Below are 19,104 nucleotides of genomic sequence, written 5' to 3'. Positions count from 1 at the left end.
TCCAGTGTATGGACTGAAGAAATTGATTCCGTATTTCTTCTGAAAAGCCTGCCAGACTAATCCTGAACGTCGCCTGAAGAGAACTGCTCCAAAAAGATCCCAGTGATAGCTGCCAAGAATATCTGGACGCAGATAAAATCAATAAAAACCCAAAGATATTTTATCAGTACATTAAGAGCAATAGGTTAACTGAGGAAAAGGTAAGGCCTATCACAGATGTATAAGAGAACTTGTGCATGGATGCAGAAGGTGTGGGCAGGTTTTGAGTACTTTGGCTCTGTCTTCACAAAGTAGAAGGATGATGCAGACATTGCAGTTAAAGAGGAGTGTGAAATATTACAAACGATAAGCACAGGAGAGGAAGTACTAGAGGGTCTGACATGCTTGAAAGCGGGTATATCACCAGCGCCAGATGGATTGTATCCCAGATTGTTAAAGGAAGCCAGGGAGGAAATAGCGGATGGTCTGAGGATCATCTTCAAATCCTCACTAAATACAGGCAAGGTATCAGAGGATTGGCCTGCGAACATTGTACCATTGTTTAAAAAGGGTGTGAGGGATAGTCCAAATAATTATAGCCCAGTCACTGTGACCTCGGTGGTGGGAAAATTATTAGAATCAATTCCAAGAGATAGGATAAACTGCCGCTTAGAAAAGGCATGGATTAGTCAGGGATAGTTGGCATGGATTTGTTAAGAGAAGGTCGCGTCTTACTAACTTAATTGGATTTTTTTGAGGAAGTAACAAGGGTAGTACTGTGGATGGGCTATGGCTATGGGCCAAATGCTGACAAATGGGATTAGGTAGACAGGTCAGGTGTCTTTAATGCATCGGTGCAGACTCGATGGGCCTCTTCTGCACTGTATTATTCTGTGATGTTGTCTATATGGATTTTAGTAAGGCATTTGACAAGATCCCACATGGCAGACTGGTCAGAAAAATAAAAGCCATGGGATACAGGGGAATGGGGCAAGTTGGATCTAAAATTGGCTCAGTGACAGGAAACAAAGGGTAATGGTCAACTGATGGTCTTGCAAATGGAAGGCAGATTCCAGTGGGGTTCCACAGGGCTCAGTGTTGGGTCCCTTACTATTTGTGCTATATATTAATGATTTGGGCTTAAATATGGGAGGCACGATTGGGAACTTTGCAGATGACACAAAAATTGGTCGTGTAGTTGATAGTGAAGAGGACAGCTGTAGACTCCAGAATGATATCAGTGGTTTGGTTGAGTGGCAAATGGAATTCAATCCAGAGAAGTGTGAGGTAATGCATTTAGGGAGGGCAAAGAAAGCAAGGGAATACACAATAAACAGGAGGATTTTGAGAGGGAGTAGAAGTAGTGAGAGACTTTGGAGTGCATGTCCACAGGTCCCTGAAGGTGGCAGGACAGGTAGATAAAGTGAAGGCATATGGAATGCTTTCCTTTATTGGCCAAGGTATAGAACACAAAAGCAGGGATGTAATGCTGGAACTGTATAAAACGCTGGTTAGGCCACAGCTGGAATATTGCGTACAGTTCTGGTCACCACATTACAGGAAGGACAGTAGAGGAGATTTACAAGAATGTTGCCAGGGTTTGAAAGTCGCAGCTGTGAGGGAAGATTGGATAGGCTAGGGTTGTTTTCCTTAGAACAGAGGAGGCTGAGGGGTGACTTAATTGAAGTGTACAAAACTATGAGGGGCCTAGATAGGAGTAGACAGGAAGGACCCGTTTCCCTTAGTGGGGAGGTCAATTACCAGGGGGCACAGATTTAAGACGATCTGTAGAAGGATTAGAGGAGACAGGAGGAAATCTTTTTCACCCAGAGGGTGGTGGGTGTCTGGAATTCCCTGGAATCGGTGGTGGAGGTAGAAACCCTGAACTCATTTAAAAAGTTACCTGGACCTGCACCTGAAGTGCTGTGACCTGCGAGGCTACAGACCAGGTGCTGGAAAGTGGGATTAGATTGGGAAGCTAGTTTTTTTTCCAGCCGGTGCAGATATGATGAGCTGAATGTGACGTAACTTTTCTATGGTTCAGACTAAAAGGGCCAGCGAGAACATCGCATATTTTATCCTTTTTTTCCCTTCACGAATTAACAAGTATTTGGCCAAAGTATTTTTCTTGTCCTTTCTGTAAAGAGATATCTGCAGAGAAAACTTTATTTTTTCTTTCACCGGTGTGTGTGCACACATGTATGTTGGGTTAAGTTAGAAAGGAACTTTCATATTTCAACTGGTGTGTTAACAAGCTTTGCACCTGTATTGAATAAGTCTTGTTTTGTAATAAATTAATAATTTTGTTGATTAAAGAAACTTCATTAGTGGATTTTATTCTGAAACTAAAATAGATAAAGTATATAATTGGCTGTATCAGTAATTGGATAAAACATTAAAAAATATGTTGTGACCCGTGGAGAAGTGGAACTAGTACACTCCTCCAGCCTGAGTCATAACACTATTTATGCTTCTCATATACCATTACACTTTAATTTTGTAACAAAGCTTCCCTGGAGACACCTTATCAAACATTCTAAAATGCTTCTAAAAATTCAAACACATCTGCAAGTATTCTTTTATGAGCTGTAAAAAAAAAGCTAGACGAATAAATCCACGCTAGCTGTCCATTATTTATAAATGCTCACTAACTTAATTTTGAATTAGGGATTGTGGTATTCTGATTGCCCAAATGAACGGCAGATTACCTGGTCTATTGTTATCTGGTTTATCCTGCTCTCCCTTCTCTAAGAGATCTTATACTGGTTGCCTTCCAGGTCTTTAGCACAATTTACACAAAGGAAAATGGACTTTTAAACAGCAAATAGAGTAGTGACATTGTCATTAGGCACATGATCTCGCATATGCACTTTAACCCTTTTGTACAATTACTGGTAAAATAGCAAGGCTCAAAACAGTACGAGTGCATTTTGATAGTTGTGCTCTTTTGTTCCTTGGTTACTTGCTAAAATGCTGTGCAACATGGTGAAAATGCTATGGAAACACAAGCAACATTGTATGGAGAAGGGTGCTGCCATTGTAGCTCGGTCAACTGATCAGAATAACTGCTCAAAAGGCAGAAGAAAGCAATCCCAACCAATATGTAGCATCTCTCGTAGGGCACGTCATTGTAAAGTGCATCCAATAATGTCTGATAAGTTTGGAATTTTGAGGTGAATTTTGAGAAAGATTGCAAATTTTTATGTTGAATGGTGGTAGTTATTTATACAAATGTGTACAAGGAGTACATTTTATACTGGAACTGAACAGCTGGATTAGTGGCAAAGTAAAACAGATTAGCTGAAGTACCGTGCTAATCAGGGACAGTGATAGGCTGATGTGATAAATTTTCATGGACATCCAACATAAAACATCTGACATTAATACCAGTCTAATGAGAAGAGGAGACAAAGCAGAGATACTGTGATGAACATTTAATTCACCAGAGTGGTAATTTTAGCTGAAGAGAAGGTAAAGGTTAACACATTCAATTTTGATGGCAGAAAGTCGAAAAGTTTGAGAGTTAACATGATTCGAACAGGGTTAATATATAATCGCCTTTCATGACCTTAGGACATCCCAAAGCACTTTTTTTGAAGTGTCGCCATTGTTGTAAAGTAGGAAACAGCAGCCAATTTGCACATAGCAAGCTTCCATGAACAGCAATGTGATAATGACCAGATAATCTGTTTTTGTGATGTTGATTGAGGGATAAATTTTGGCCAAAACACCAGGGATAATTCCCTGCTCTTTTACATTCACCTGAGGGCACACAAGACTTCACTTTAACATTTCATCCAAAAGACAGAAAAGGTAACTGCTCTCAAACAAATTATTTAATAAAGTCTATTTTTCCCCCATATGGATTAAGTGCCAAGCATCAACATGTTTTAAGATTGTTTGATTTTAATAAATTAATTAGGCTGGTGTTCACATGATTGTCCACCACATTTTCTGATCCTAATAACACTACACCAAACTAAAACTAATGAGCTCGACACCACAAAGTAAGACACAGTGAGATATTGAGAACATTGTACTTAATATGGTTTACAATGACTACACTTAATTAAGTGCTTTGAGACATCCTAAATAGTAAAAAGTAAATTCTCTTTCTTAATAATAGGATCAAAGAGATAAAATACCTGTTTTAATATATTTCTTGCTGCTGGAAGCAAACGTTTTGCATGCAATAATCTCAACATGAGAAACGTTTCAATCTCAGTTCAGTTATGAAATTCTGTAATATAGCCTGTAGTTACAGCTATAGGATGCTCCTCAGATTGAAACAGTCCAAAAGTCTCAAGTTAAGATTTGCCAATTGTGCCTGTTCAACATAATGGTACAAACTATTTATAGAATGCTGATCAACTGGTCCAAGTTTCACATATATAGTAAATGTCTATCGTGTTCAAATCAATTCATAATAGACTTTGAAGCATTGCATACATTGCAGGGAGAATGACTGCATTTCTAGTTTTATATGTTTACCGAGCATGCTTTACCCTGTCTTACAAATGTATTATACCTCTCTGGTACCACGCATTGTGCTCACAGAAGTCATGATGTGAACAGGTTGTATCCGGTGCTGCTTCCAATCATGGTTCAAGATTTCAGTTTTTTCTTTGATTTTTTGGCGATTTGCATTGAACATACTCTGTGAAGAGAATCAAGATATGTTTAGATTCAATTTATATCGATCTAGACCACAAAACATATCACCCGCAACATTGCGTATGTGCCAACTTCCATCCAATTTAACAAATGAAAAGAAATAGGACCAATTACAAAAAGAAAATTGCTCATCACCACCCTTCACAAAAGGTGTTGAAAAGCAAGTCAAAATTTAACAAGCATACAAGACAAGAAAATAAAATCACTTTCAGTAATTTGGAAGTCACTCATCTTAGCACCCAACTCTACTATTCGTCTATTGTTTAAGTAAAACTAAGGCTAGCTACTCCATATCAAAGAGAAAAAGTTAGAGCCACAAACAGAAATTATGCATCACTACTCTCAATTACCTACAAGGACAACTTGGAATGAAAAGATTTTATTTACATACTCTGGTAATGAATGGTTGGCCTCAAACCTGCTGTTTGCAACCTCTACATTGCATCCATGTGTCCCAACATTCCTGTAGGCCCCTAGTAACCTTAATTGCTCCTTTTCCTTGGAGCAATCAAGTTCTTTTTTTTCGAGATACAGCACTGAAACAGGCCCTTCGGCCCACTGAGTCTGTGCTGACCATCAACCACCCATTTATACTAATCCTACCTTAATCCCATATTCCTTACCACATCCCCACCATTCTCCTACCACCTACATACACTAGGGGCAATTTACAATGGCCAATTTACCCATCAACTTGCAAGTCTTTGGCTGTGGGAGGAAACCAGAGCACCCGGCGGAAACCCACATGATCACAGGAACTTTTGTGGTGTGTAGGTCACCATTGAATTTAGAATTCTTTATATGCATTTAAGTATATTATCCATCATAGAATAATGGAAACTTACAGCAAAAAGACCATGCAGACCGGTTGGCTCTTTGAAAGAGCTATCGCGCCAACTCCCATACTCTCTCATTTTGCCCGTAACCCTGTAAGTTCCTCAACTTCAAGTATCTGTCCAACTCACTTCTAAAATTATCTATGAAATCCGTTTCCACAGTCTTTTCAGGTAGTGTTCCAGATCCCAACAGTGAAAACAATTCTTTGCATCTCCCAACTGGATCTTTTTCCAGGAATTCTGAATCAATGGCCTCTAGTTATTGGCCTACTCGACAGAGGGAATATTTTTCCCCGATTTACTCCATCAAGATCTATCATCTTGAAAAGCTCTATTATGCCACATCTTAACCATCTCTGTTCAACTTTTCTAACCTCTCCCCATAACTGGAGACCCTCATCCCGAACAACATCTTGGTAAAACTCCTCTGTACCCTTTCGAATGCTTTTACATCTTTTCTGAAGTGCAATATCCAGAATTTTCCACAATACTCCAGCTGAGGCCTAACCAGTGATTTATAAAGTTTAGCATTATTTCTTGGCTTTCATATTCTATTCCTCTATTTATAACCCAAATAACCCACAATTTTTTTAAACCACCGTATCAACTTGCCCTGCCACCTTTAAGGATTTCTGCATTTGGACACCAAGATCTCTCTGCATCAACACCTTTCAAAATTGTACCATTTATAGCATGCTGTCTTTCCATTAATTCTCCCAGAGTACATCACTTCACACTGAAGTCCACCTGCCATGCTTCTGCCCTTTTCACCATCCATTCTAAATAATCAAGCCTTTAACTATCATCGTGATCTACCACTTTGCCAAGTTTCAGATCATCTGGAAACTTTATAATGCTCTTCCCCACGCCAAAGTCCAGGTTCAAGCTGGTTCTTCTCGATTAACCCATACCTTTCCAAATGAAAGATTATTTTGTCCCCGATAATGATTTCCAATGGCTTCCTCACTACTAATATTAGGCTGACTAGCCTGCAGTTTCCTGGTTTATCCTTCTCCCCTTTCGTGAAGAATGGTATAACGTTAAAAACCCTCTAGTTCTCCGTCACCACTCCTGTATCCAATGAGGATGGAATGATTGTAACTAATCCCTTTGCTATTTCTAATTTTGCTTTTTTCCAGTAACCCAGGATTGAATCCATTTGGACCAGTTGACTTATTAACTTTCAGCAATGATAAACATTTTAGTACATTTTTTCTATTACCCTGTCTATAACCTCGCTCTCATCTTTTAGCCTCCCAACATCCACTTCCTTTGTGAAGACAGATGTAAAGTACTCATTTAATACTTCTGTCATATCCTCTGCCTCTACACAAGATTTCCCTATGGGTCCTTAATCGGTCCAACCTTTTCCCTAGCAAACTGCTTACACTTTATATGTTAAAAAAATGTTTTAGGGTGTGATTTAATGTTGCTCTTTTCTTGTAACTTCTCTTTGCCTCTTGTATTAACTTTTTCAATTCCCTCCCATACTTTCTATAAACCTCCTGGTTATTAATGGAATCTTGCTCTTGATATTTGTCATAAGTCTCCTTTTTGTTTTATTTATATGCTATTAAAAATCTTGCATCTGTACACATTTTCATAAATTCCTATTGTCACTCCTACAGTTAATTACTTCCCAATTATAAATGACTACATTATGAATGTAACATAGCTATTCAAGAGAGGAGGAAAACAGAAAACAGGAAACTACAGGCCAGTTAATCTGAAGTCAGTCACCTGGAATCCATTATTAAGGATGTGGTACGAAGCACTTAACTAATATGAATAGACAGAGTCAACGTGGTTTTATGAAATGAAATAGCGTGACAAATCTAAACAGTTTTTCTGAGAATATAACTAGGGTAGCAAAGGGGGAAATCAGTGGATGTAGAAGATTTGGATTTTCAAAAGGTATTCGATAAGGTACCACACAAAAGGCCGTTGCATAAGATAAGGGCTTGTGGGGTTGGGCAATAGCATGGATTCAGGACACAAAACAGGGTAGGAAGTGGACCACTCAGGTTGGCAGGCTGAAACCAGTGGGGTACTTAAGGATCAGTGTTAAGGCCTCATCTATTTACAGTCCATATCAACAACTTAGAGGGGATTGAGTGTAATGTATCCAAGTTAGATGATCAGAATGGGAAAACGTTAGAGGTGCAGCAAGCTTTAAGCAAATACAGATTCAGGGTAAGATGTGTGCATGTGTGTGAGTAGAAGAGAAGGAAAAAAAAGAGATCTTTGATAGGATGGGAGGCAAGAGAGATTAAATGACAAAAGGGGCGATGGTACAAAGCAAAAGGAGATGTAACGGGATGCGTAAAGAAAGAAAAGTCTAGATGAGGGGTCAATAGGGTAAGCAGAATCATCACCAATAGCTGCCATCCAAAATCAAAAAGGGGGCAAAGGTTATGATATGCAGGGGTATCAACATTAACAAACACAGATGCTGCCAGACAAACTATTAAACGTTACTGTTCAGAGCAATTTGGGCACCCTTGTACACAAATCAGTTAACATGTAGGTACAGCAAAAAGCTAGGAAGGCAAGTGGAATGTTGGACTTTATTGCAAGGGGATTGGAATGCAAGAGTAAGGAAGTCTTAGTGCAATTGTACAGGGGTTATGCGAGACCACACCTGGAGTACTGTGTACTGCTGTGGTCTCCATACCCAAGGAAGGATAAGCTTTCCTTAATAAGGGTGCAATGAAGGTTTAATGGGCCTATACTCACTGGAGTTTAAAAGAATGAGATGTGAACTCATGAAAACATAATATTCTGAGAGGAGTTGATGGGGTAAATGCCAAGAGGCTGTTTCCCCTTGCTGGAGAGACTAGACCTGGAGGTAGAGTCTCAGGACAATGGGACAGGCATTTAGGACTGAGTGGAAAATAAATTTCCTCACTCTAAGAATTGTGAATCTTTGGAATTCCATACCCGAGGGCTACGGATGCTTAGTTGTTGAGTATAGTCAAGGTTGAGAGATAGATAGATTTTTAGGCACTAAGGGAATTGAGGGATATGGAGGTTGGGTTGAAAAGCGGAATTGAGGTCAAAAAGCAGCCATGATCTAATTAAATAACTGTCCAGGCTCAAGGGTTATATGGCCAGCACATGCTCCTATTTCTCATGTTCTTAGACTTTTTTTTTTAAGTTCCTGGGATGTGGTGGTCGCTGGATAGGCCAGCATTTATTACCCATCCCCTATTGCCCTTGAGAAGGTGGTGGTGAGCAGCCTTCTTGAACCACTGCAGTCCATGTGAGCTAGATACACCTACAGTGCTGTTAGGAAGGATTTTGACCCAACTACAGTGAAGGAATGGTGATATAGTTCCAAGGCGGGATGTCTCTGGCTTGGAGGGGAACTTGCAGGTGGTGGTGTTCCCATGCATCTGCTGCCCTTGTCCTTCTAGTTCGTAGAGATCACGGGTTTGGAAGGTACTGTTGAAGTAGCCTTGGTGCTTTGCTGCAGTGCATCTTGTAGATGGTACACACTGCTCCCACTGTGAGTCAGGAGTGGAGGGAGTCAATGTTTGTGGATGGGGTGCCAATCAAGTGGGCTGCTTTGTCCTAGATGGTGTCGAGCTTCTTGACTGTTGCTGGAGCTGCACCCAACCAGGCAAGTGGGAAATATTCCATCACACTCTTGACGTGCCTTGTAGATGAGAGACAGGCTTTGGGGAGTCAGGAGGGGAATTACTCGCTGCAGGATTCCTAGTCTCTAACCTGCGCTTGTAGCCATGGTATTTATATGGCTACTCCAGTTCAGTTTCTGGTCAACGGTAACCCCCAGGATGTTGATAGTGGGGGGAAATCAGCGATGGTAATGCCATTGAATATCATGGGGAGATGGTTAGATTCTCTCTTGTTGGAGATGGTCATTGCCTGGCACTTGTGTGGCACGAATGTTACTTGCCACTTATCAGCCCAAGCCTGGATATTGTCCAGGTCTTGCTGCATTTCTACACGGACTGCTTCAGTATCTGAGGAGTCGCAAATGGTGCTGAACATTGTGCAATCATCAATGAACATCCCCACTTCTGACCTTATGATTGATGAAGCAACTGAAGGAGGTTGGGGCTAGGACATTATCCTGAGGAACTCCTGCACTGATGTCCTGGAGCTGAGATGATTAACCTCCAACAATCACAACCATCTTTCTTTGCCCTAGGTATGACTCCAACCAGCGGAGAGTTTTCCCCCAAATCCCATTGACTCCAATTTTGCTAGGGTTCCTTGATGCCATACTTGGTCAAATGCTGCCTTGATATCAAGGGCAGTTACTCTCACCTCACCTCGAGTTCAGCTCTTTTGTCCATGTTTGAACCAAGGCTGTACTGAGGTCAGGAGCCGAGTGGCCCTGGCGGAACCCAAACTGAGCATCAGCGAGCAGGTCATTGCTAAGCAAATGCTTCAGCCTTATCTTTTGCACTGATGTGCTGGACTCCCCCATCATTGAGGATGGGGATATTTGTGGAGCCACCTCCTCCAGTTAGTTGTTTAATCGTCCACCACCATTCACGACTGGATGTGGCAGGACTGCAGTGCTTAGATCTGATCCTTTGGTATGGGAGCGTTTAGCTCTGCCTATTGCATGCTGCTTACGCTGTTTGGCATGCAAGTAGTCCTGGGTTGTAGCTTCACCAGGCTGACATCTCATTTTGAGGTATGCCTGGTGCTGCTCCTGGCATGCCCTCAAGCACTCTTCATTGAACCAGGGTTGGTCCCCTGGCTTGATGCTGATGCTACAGTGGGTGATATGACAGGCCATGAAGTTACAGATTGTGGTTGAGTACAATTCTGCTGCTGCCGATGCCCACAGCATCTCATGGAAGCCCAGTTTTGCCTTGCTAGATCTGTTCGAAATCTGTCCCATTTAGCACGTTGGTGGTGCCACACACACTATGGAGGGCATCCTCAATGTGAAGATGGGACTTTGACTCCACAAGGACAATGAGGTGGTCACTCCTACCAATACGGTCATGGACAGTTGCATCTGCGGCAGGCAGACTGGTGAGGACGAGGTCAGGTCAGATCGCCTGTGTAAACTTGTCAACTTGTAATTGGATAATCAGGCCACCAGTTCGTTCAAAACACTTTCGAAAAGTTTTGGTCGATTCTATTCCTCCCTGTTAACTGACATTTCTTTGTCTAAAATAAAGGGTTCTAACAAAATTGAAAATTTCCAATCCAAGCAAGATCCTTTACCGTAATTGTTTTCTGCCTCTTCTCTATTGTCCAGCTGAGCGTAACTTAGTTCCACTCAAAGAAATTATAATGTAGTTATAGTACTGTACATTTTGTCAATGGAAATGCTGTGTCTTTTCATCCTTTCATTCAAAATTTTTACTTAAGGCTTCAGCCTCTTCATAAAGCTTGGGCTTACACTTGTCTGTTTAAAAAAATAGTAGTGAATGGATGACATGGCTGTTATAGCCTGTTTGTGTTTTTATAGACTTCAGAAAGTGCATTAAGACAGAGAAGGAAAAAGAGAAAAAAGAAAATTAATTTATTTTCCAAGTTGAATTTTTAAAAAGGCGAGGGAAATTGGTTGACAGCAGGGGAACCTCCAGCATCTAGTCACCTGCTGAGAGGAAACGGGGAATTCATGGAATTTGAGTATTAGCAGAGTGGGCGGGGGCAGAAAGAGGACACAATTGTTGAGCAGGTAGTTCAAAGGGGAATATGTATGGAATGGTAAAAAGATGAAGGAATAAGGGTATGCGATGGAAGCAAGGAGGTCATTCGAAGCACGGGTCGGGAGGTGGGGTGATGGGAAGGAAGCCTTTGAGGGTCACGTGTTCTCCACAATCCAATCCCACATGCAGTTTAGAGATTGGTAGCTCATTTCCCTACTACACCATGACACCTTCCACCTCAGTCTCAGTATATCAAGTTTTTTTTCATAACTATAGTTTCCTATTCCAGCCATAATTTAGCGAGTGCACACTGTACAGTTTCTATAGCTGTAATGTCATTTCCATAAGGGTGCAAAAATACACATCAATAAGTGAGGACCAACAAAATATTGTGTGTAAATTTATGACATCTTTACTTTTGCATGTTAATCCCTTATTTCTAAAATCCGAAGTGCCATTTGCCTTTTTCATGGCTTCATCTACCTATACTGCATTTCCATTGAAATAGGTTTTCAGATTGCCAGGAACCTGCTTATCCAAATCTTTCAGCATTTCCAACAAGTGCATGCCCCTATTCTCTGTTTTTCTCCTAAAACACATTATTTATCCATTTAAAAAGTATCTTCCACTGATCTATTCATGTCTCCTTCAAATCTCCTAGTCCTCCTCAGTTTACAAAATCTCTTACATGTATGCTATTAACAAATTTCAGGCAATTCTGCTGAGCATTGATCACAGCACATCCCAATCTTCAATCCAAGCAAGACCCTTTACCTTAACTGTTTTCTGCCTCTTCTCTATTGTCTAGCTGAGTGTAATTTAGTTCCACTCAACCATCCAGCTGTAGCTAGAGAATCTCCTTGCAATTGCTTGTCTTCCCACTGCCCCACAATTAACTCTGGAGACCAAGGATCTATCCTTAACCTCCTTGCATTTCTTCTCGATGCTCAGGGAAATCAACTGAAGACATGACGGCAGGCTCCACATGTACACTGACAACACCCAGCTTTGTATCATCAGCTCGCGCAAGACCTCCAGTGTTTCTGTATTGTCAGACTACTTGTTCAATATCCAGTCCTGGATGGGTTGAAATTTCCTCCAAATAAATATTGGGAAGACCAGTCCCTGCCACAAGTTCCATTCCCTAGCTATGATTAGGCAACAACTCAACATCCTGTCATGTGACTACCAGAATGGTTGAATGTGAACTAGACTTGTTTGGTCTTTTCCATCTAGCAATTTCTATGCTCTAATGAAATCAGAAGCAAATCCTCATCATTACAAACTGCCTACTTAGTCCACGCCCCAAATCCCCTCACAACAAATGCAAGGAAATAGTGGGCTTCTTTAAGCCCCCACAGGGCCAGAATCAATGCCATGAACATTGCTGCTTCTTCCTCCTCGCATTGTCAAATCATCTCTCCTGCGCCCACTAGCTTCCAGTTTTCTTTCCAGCACTCATCCATCCTGTTTTAATCAATCCCATCTTTCAATTCATTCATTTTATCTTTGAAGCTAGATAACTGTTTCCTCAATCCTCTATTTTGACACCTGACTGACTAGTCAATTTTTCAGTCACATACTTGCTCACGTCAACCGTTTGCTATCATGCAGTTACCATCACCACCTCATTCAAGATTGCCATCATACCCATCCCTAACCAAACCCCTACACTGTTTTCTCCAGGTACCTCTATTGCCATCCAGACAGCCAGGACCAAGAGTTTGTGTTGCTGCCCGGTGTCATGGCTACAGACAAACTTGGAGGGTGCAGGATCCAGTTGTTGTGGTCCACGGAGGAACCAGGAATGATATTCCTGTTTTATAAATAAATGCATTACTACTTTTAGTGATATTCAGGTCGAGTCAGGTATGAAAAAAAATTAAAGAACTCGGGCTCCTGTCGGGTTTGGTTTGGCTGTGGTCGGGTCGGGTTTTAATTTTATACCCGAACAGGCCTTTACGGCAGCTGGAGTATAATGCGGAGCGTGTGAGGTTATTCACTTTGGCAACAAAAAATATTCTGCTTTTCTATTCTTGAGAAAAGAAACTTTAAAATGTTGATGTTCAGAGGACTTGGTGTACTTGTAAAGGCACACAAAGTTAGCATGAGAGTACAGCAAGAAATTAGGAAGGAAATTGGCATGTTGGCCTTAATTAAAAGGGGACTGGAGTACAAGAACAAGGAAGCCTTGCTACAATTGTATAATACTTTGGTGGGACCACACCTGGGGTACTGTGCGCAGTTTTGGTCTTTATTTATTTATTCATTTAGAGATACAGCACTGAAACAGGCCCTTCGGCCCACCGACCATCAACCACCCATTTATATTAATCCTACACTAACCCTATATCCCTACCACATCTCAACCTGTCCCTATATCCCCCTACCACCTACCTATACTAGGGGCAATTTATAATGGCCAATTTACCTATCAACCTGCAAGTCTTTTGGCTGTGGGAGGAAATCGGAGCACCCAGCGAAAACCCACGCAGACACAGGGAGAACTTGCAAACTCCACACAGGCAGTACCCAGAATTGAACCCGGGTCGCTGGAGCTGTGAGACTGCGGTGCTAACCACTGCGCCGCTTATCTAAGGAAGGATATACTTGCCATGGAGGTGGTACAACGAAGGTTCACCGGATTGGTTTCTGGGACAAGGGGTTATCCCACGATGAGGGGCGAGTAAATTGGGCCTATACTCTCCAGAGTTTAGGAGGAGAGGTGATCTCATTATAACATACAAAACAGCAGAGCACGTGGAGAACAGTGATAGAATCGGGCAGAATCAGCATGGATTTACAAAAGGGAAATTACACTGGACAAATCTACTAGAATTGTTCGAGGATGTAACTAGTAGAGTTGATGAGGAGGAGCCAATAGATGTGGTTTATTTGGACTTCCAGAAGGCTTTCGACAAAGTCCCACATAAGAGATTAGCGTGTAAAATTAAAATGCATGGGATTGGGGGTAGTGTATTGTGATGGATAGAAAATTGGTTGGCAGACAGGAAACAAAGTCGGGATAAATGGGTCTTTTTCCGAATGGCAGGCAGTGACTAGTGGGGTACCGCAGGGATCGGTGCTAGGAGCCCAGCTATTCACAATATATATTAATGATTTAGATGAGGGAACTAAATGTAATATCTCCAAATTTGCAGATGACACAAAACTGGGTGGGAGGGCGAGTTGTGAGGGGGATGCAGAAGCGCTTCAGGGTGCTTTGGACAAGTTGAGTGAGTGGGCAAATGCATGGCAGATGCAATACAATGTGGATAAATGTGAGGTTATCCACTTTGTTTACAAAAACAGGAAGGCAGATTATCTGAACAGCTATAAACTGAGAGGGGAATATGCAGCGAAACCTGGGTGTTCTCGTACACCAGTCGCTGAAGGTAAGCATGCGGGTACAACAGGCGGTAAAAAAAGCAAATGGTATGTTGGCCTTCTTAGCGAGAGGATTCGAGTACAGGAGCAGGGAGGTCTTGCTGCAATTATACCAGGGCCTTGGTGAGGCCACACCTGGAATATTGTGTGCAGTTGAGGAAGGATGTTCTTGCTATAGAAGGAGTGCAGCAAAGGTTTACCAGACTGATTCCTGGGATGGCGGGACTGACGTATGAGGAGAGCTTGAGTCGGTTAGGATTATATTCGCTGGAGTTCACAAGAGTGAGGGGGGATCTCATAAAAACCTATAAAATTCTAACAGGACTTAACAGGGTAGATGCAGGAAGGATGTTCCCGATGGTGGGGGAATTCAGAACCGGGGGTCATAGGTTTACCCCGTATCCGTAGACTTTCAGGACTGAGATGAGGAGAAATTACTTCACCCAGAGATTGGTGAGCCTGTGGAATTCACTACCACAGAAAGCAATTGAGGCCAAAACATTGTATGTTTTCAAGAAGGAGTTAGATTATAGCTCTTGGGTCTAAAGGGATCAAAGGGTATGGGGCGAAAGTGGAAACAGGTTACGGAGTTGGATGATCAGCCATGATCATAATGAAAGGCAGAGCAGGCTGGAAGGGCCTATTCCTGCTCCTATTTTCTATGTTACTGAAGGGGTTTGACAGGGTAGACACAGAGGTTGCTTCCCTTGGCAAATCTTTGGAATTCTCTACCCCAGAGGGTTGTGGAAGCTCCAGTGTATATTCAAGGCTGGGATAGACAGATCTTTGCTCTCTTAGGGAATTGAGGAATAAGGGGAGCATTCGGGAAAGGGGAGTTGAGGCAGAAGATCCACCATGATCATATTGAATACTGGAGCAAGCTTGAGGAGCCATATGGTCTACTCCTGCTCCTGTGTCTTGTGTACCCCTCACCTGAGTCATATCATTGGTTCAAGCTAAAAGTGAACATAAAAAAAATCCCACAAGCAAGGGCCTGGTACTAACAGTAGCCACAGAAACAATGTCATGAAACAATTCCAAAACTGTAGCACTGGACAGACCATACTTAGCATATGATGTTTAATTTCAGTCACCATATTGCAAAGGTATGCTGCATTAAGAAATGCGGGGAGAAGTACAGTCCTAAGTAAGAAGGAATCAGCTATGAAGAGACAGTGGAAAAGCTTAAATAGTCAAGGGGAATCAACTCAAGAATTTTGCCTAAAATGTTAAACCGTATACAGTACACTGAAATTATTTTTGCTTGAAAAAACATTGAATTATCCAAGAGTTTGTATTAAGTCATTTTAATGGCACATCAAGACTCCAAAACGACTGAAAACACCATAAATATCCAAGCACCTGTTGAGCATTCAATGGAAAATTGGGCACTGTACAAACTTTACAATATATAGTTCTGTCACTTTGCAAAATACTGATTTTGGTTTGTATCCTGGCAACAGCACATCAATTTTTAAAATGGGGTGGGTGGTGGGGAGATAGAAAGAGAGACAGACATATATACACACAGATGAGATTTTCCCCCCCACAAAGAGCCAGCATAGGCACAACAGGCCAAAAGCCTCCTTCTGTGCTGGAAATTTATATGATTCCATGATATGGTCAGCTAGGTCTGAATTCAAGATGGTAGTTAAATTATTTCTTCAAAATGTTTGAGTGGTGTGGTTACAGCCATGGCACAGCAGCTGCTGCTCCAAAATCAAAGCTTTAAAAAAAAACTGAATTGGCCAATTTTATGAATAATATTAGTTTGTAACTGCTGGCATTCTTAATTGCCATTAACTTGATAAAATCAGCCTGGGTAATTTATCAGATGATAGTTATTTGAACCAATTAGAAATACAAACAGTTGATATTTTTTCCACTTTGGACAAACTACTCCATGCATTTATTATGTGAAATGTTACACCCAAGACTTAAAGCACCCTCTCCTGGTCACAGAAAAAAGTACAACTGAAGGCTTGACATTTAAGCTACTTTAATTCAATCAAAAGACATGGAGTCCCTTACCTTAACTTCATCCGCTCGTCTAAAGCGCTTCAGCTGTCGAAGACGCATATATTCAGATTTGACTCGCTTTCGCCAGCAAACTGGTCCTTTTGTAGATTTCTTACCACTAAAACCCATGGTTACTTGGTGGGGGTATTTTGAAACTATAATATTTCCAGCCAGCAAGATATCCTGCAAAAAGTAAATGCACACATCACACATACATCTGACCCATTAACAGTCTTGTATAACGACCTGCATGTCCTCTCCATGCACGCTTACTTCCAATGTCACAATTTGTGTGAGATATTGTGAATGGCAAACCCATATGGCAACATTTTTAAAGTGTAAAAAGCTTTTCCACTGGTCACAGTCACGAGGCAATTAAAGTCACCCATCTGTATGTACTTTAGCACTAACTTGCTGCTCTTTTTGCCCACAAATCAGGTGATGAAAACTTGCTTTTTACCAAATGAAAGGGAAACCTGGTATTCCCTTGAAGCCACCCATTCTGCCCACCCCACCCATTTTTGGGTCTTAGTTCAAAGGTCCTGTTTGTTTTCTTTAGTAGCACACTAGCTGGCCTGAAGACAACCTGTCACACACTTTGCCAGTTGCCAGACTGCCATTGCAGCCACTTGTACTCAAGTTAGTAGGATAGCCAGTAGCATTATTATTATAATTATTATTATTAGCGGCACAGTGGCTAGCACCGCAGCCTCACAGCTCCAGCGACCCGGGTTCAATTCTGGGTACTGCCTGTGCGGAGTTTGCAAGTTCTCCCTGTGTCTGCGTGGGTTTTCGCCGGGTGCTCCGGTTTCCTCCCGCCACAAAAGACTTGCAGGTTGTTAGGTAAATTGGCCATTATAAATTGCCCCTAGGATAGGTAGGTGGTAGGGGGATATAGGGACAGGTGGGAATATGGGATTAGTGTAGGATTAGTATAAATGGGTGGTTGATGGTCGGCACAGATTCGGTGGGCCGAAGGGCCTGTTTCAGTGCTGTATCTCTAAAAAAAAATACACAAAGCTCATGTAGTCAGATAAAAATCTAATTAACAAGTGCACTACCAGAGTCTGCTCAGACTCTAGTTGAAAACCAAAGTCAAACACCAATATCCACTTGTTCAGACACAACTAGGATTCTGAATACCAACTCAACAGCTTCTGTACACATTTTGTTACACATTGAATATCGCATCTTTCAAATACTGAATACAGCTGCACACTCAGTACAGAAAAGTCTTCAAAATTATTTTAAAAAGGAATAGTGCGTATTGCCATTTCAAACACAAATACATTTACTAGAATAGGTGGTCTAGAGGTAGGTGTGCATGGCTGGCAAGACCTATAACTGTAATCCCTTTCCTTGATCATATGCCTGACAGATTACAAACATTCAAATCCTCGGCTCACAGGACAAGTACCTACTTGAGCAATGTACTTGTGAGTTTTAAGATTCCATGGAACCATATCAGTGAGAAATTTGAAAAGATGTATGGGATCTAGTTAGTAAAAGCAAAGCACATTGAGCAAATTAAGCCCATTTCTTTTCAATCTCATGAATGCTATCTTTTCAAAAATCTGCATACTTAGCCTATAAAGCAGTTTTTTTTTCTTTGTTCAGTTTTATTCATCACCCTTTGCAAAACTGATTTTTGCTTTTGAAAGTTTCAATCTGTATTTTGTTGAGAGATTAACTAGAAGTCACGCTTTTAAGTAACTATGACGAATAGCATGAGTACATACTACAATCTAACCTATAACACTGCCACAGGATGATCCACACTTGGAACCCAACCAACAGTAATTATAATGAGGTAGGAGAACTGGTAAAGAAAAAGGGAGGAGCACATCATGGTTTATTCAGATTAGTTTCAGTAGCCAGTGTTCAGACAGCTATTGCACAACATCATTGGTCTCCTCTGCATGTGTGCAGGAGGAAATTATTAACTGTGACTAATCACTATGTAAAGAAATGATGAGCAGCAGTAAAACAACATTCTTCTCTACCTACAGTGACACATTTCAGCATAAGTCCCGAGTCATCCATGACATTTTAAAACACCTTCAGGTACTTCTGCAAAAAGCAGCCCCCATACCAACACTATCAGCTAACCTGATGTGGTTTCCTACTGCAGCTTATTCTTTAAATGTCAACCTATACTGAAAAAAGCTTTAAATCTGGTCTGCCTTTCCACACTCCAAAGGCAGTGGGGGCAAAACCAAAGTGGGCCCAGCCAAATTGTGCCACCTTCCGGCTCCATTAAAAAAAAATCATCTGAACACAGTAATATACTGATTAGGAAACACAAGAAATCCTTTTAGAATGATGGGAAAAAGTAATCCAATAACCAGACACCAGAGAAAAATCACACATGCAATTGTGTGAAGGTTATAGAAAAAACATGCTGGAAATTAAATTTAAAGACATTTTTTTCTAGGCATTAGTCCACTGGCTGTGAATTTCAACGTCCATTTTTAAAATCAGTCTACATACCTGCAATTTAAAAATATATATTAAGTTGAAATTACAAGACATTATCTGCACAAAAATTAACTATCACCTTGAATGTT

General features: G+C 41.2%; 1 protein-coding gene across 2 annotated transcripts in view; it reads right to left on the bottom strand.

Moving 5' to 3' along the window:
- ezh2 (enhancer of zeste 2 polycomb repressive complex 2 subunit) overlaps positions 1–19,104 on the bottom strand; it is an 89,353-nt gene that overhangs the window by 59,415 nt on the left and 10,834 nt on the right. For both annotated transcript variants that reach the window (XM_068011373.1, XM_068011382.1), the window contains exons 2-3: positions 16,550–16,720; positions 4,508–4,636 (exon numbers count right to left, since the gene is read on the bottom strand). In XM_068011373.1, coding sequence (XP_067867474.1) covers positions 4,508–4,636; positions 16,550–16,666 — 246 coding nt within the window. In that variant the 5' untranslated portion in view covers positions 16,667–16,720. The remainder of the gene's footprint in view (positions 1–4,507; positions 4,637–16,549; positions 16,721–19,104) is intronic.

Source organism: Heterodontus francisci, chromosome 2 (genome assembly GCF_036365525.1).
Source record: "Heterodontus francisci isolate sHetFra1 chromosome 2, sHetFra1.hap1, whole genome shotgun sequence".
NCBI lineage: Eukaryota > Metazoa > Chordata > Chondrichthyes > Heterodontiformes > Heterodontidae > Heterodontus > Heterodontus francisci.
Note: the sequence above shows the minus strand (reverse complement) of the source record. Positions and strands in the feature narration are given on the sequence as shown.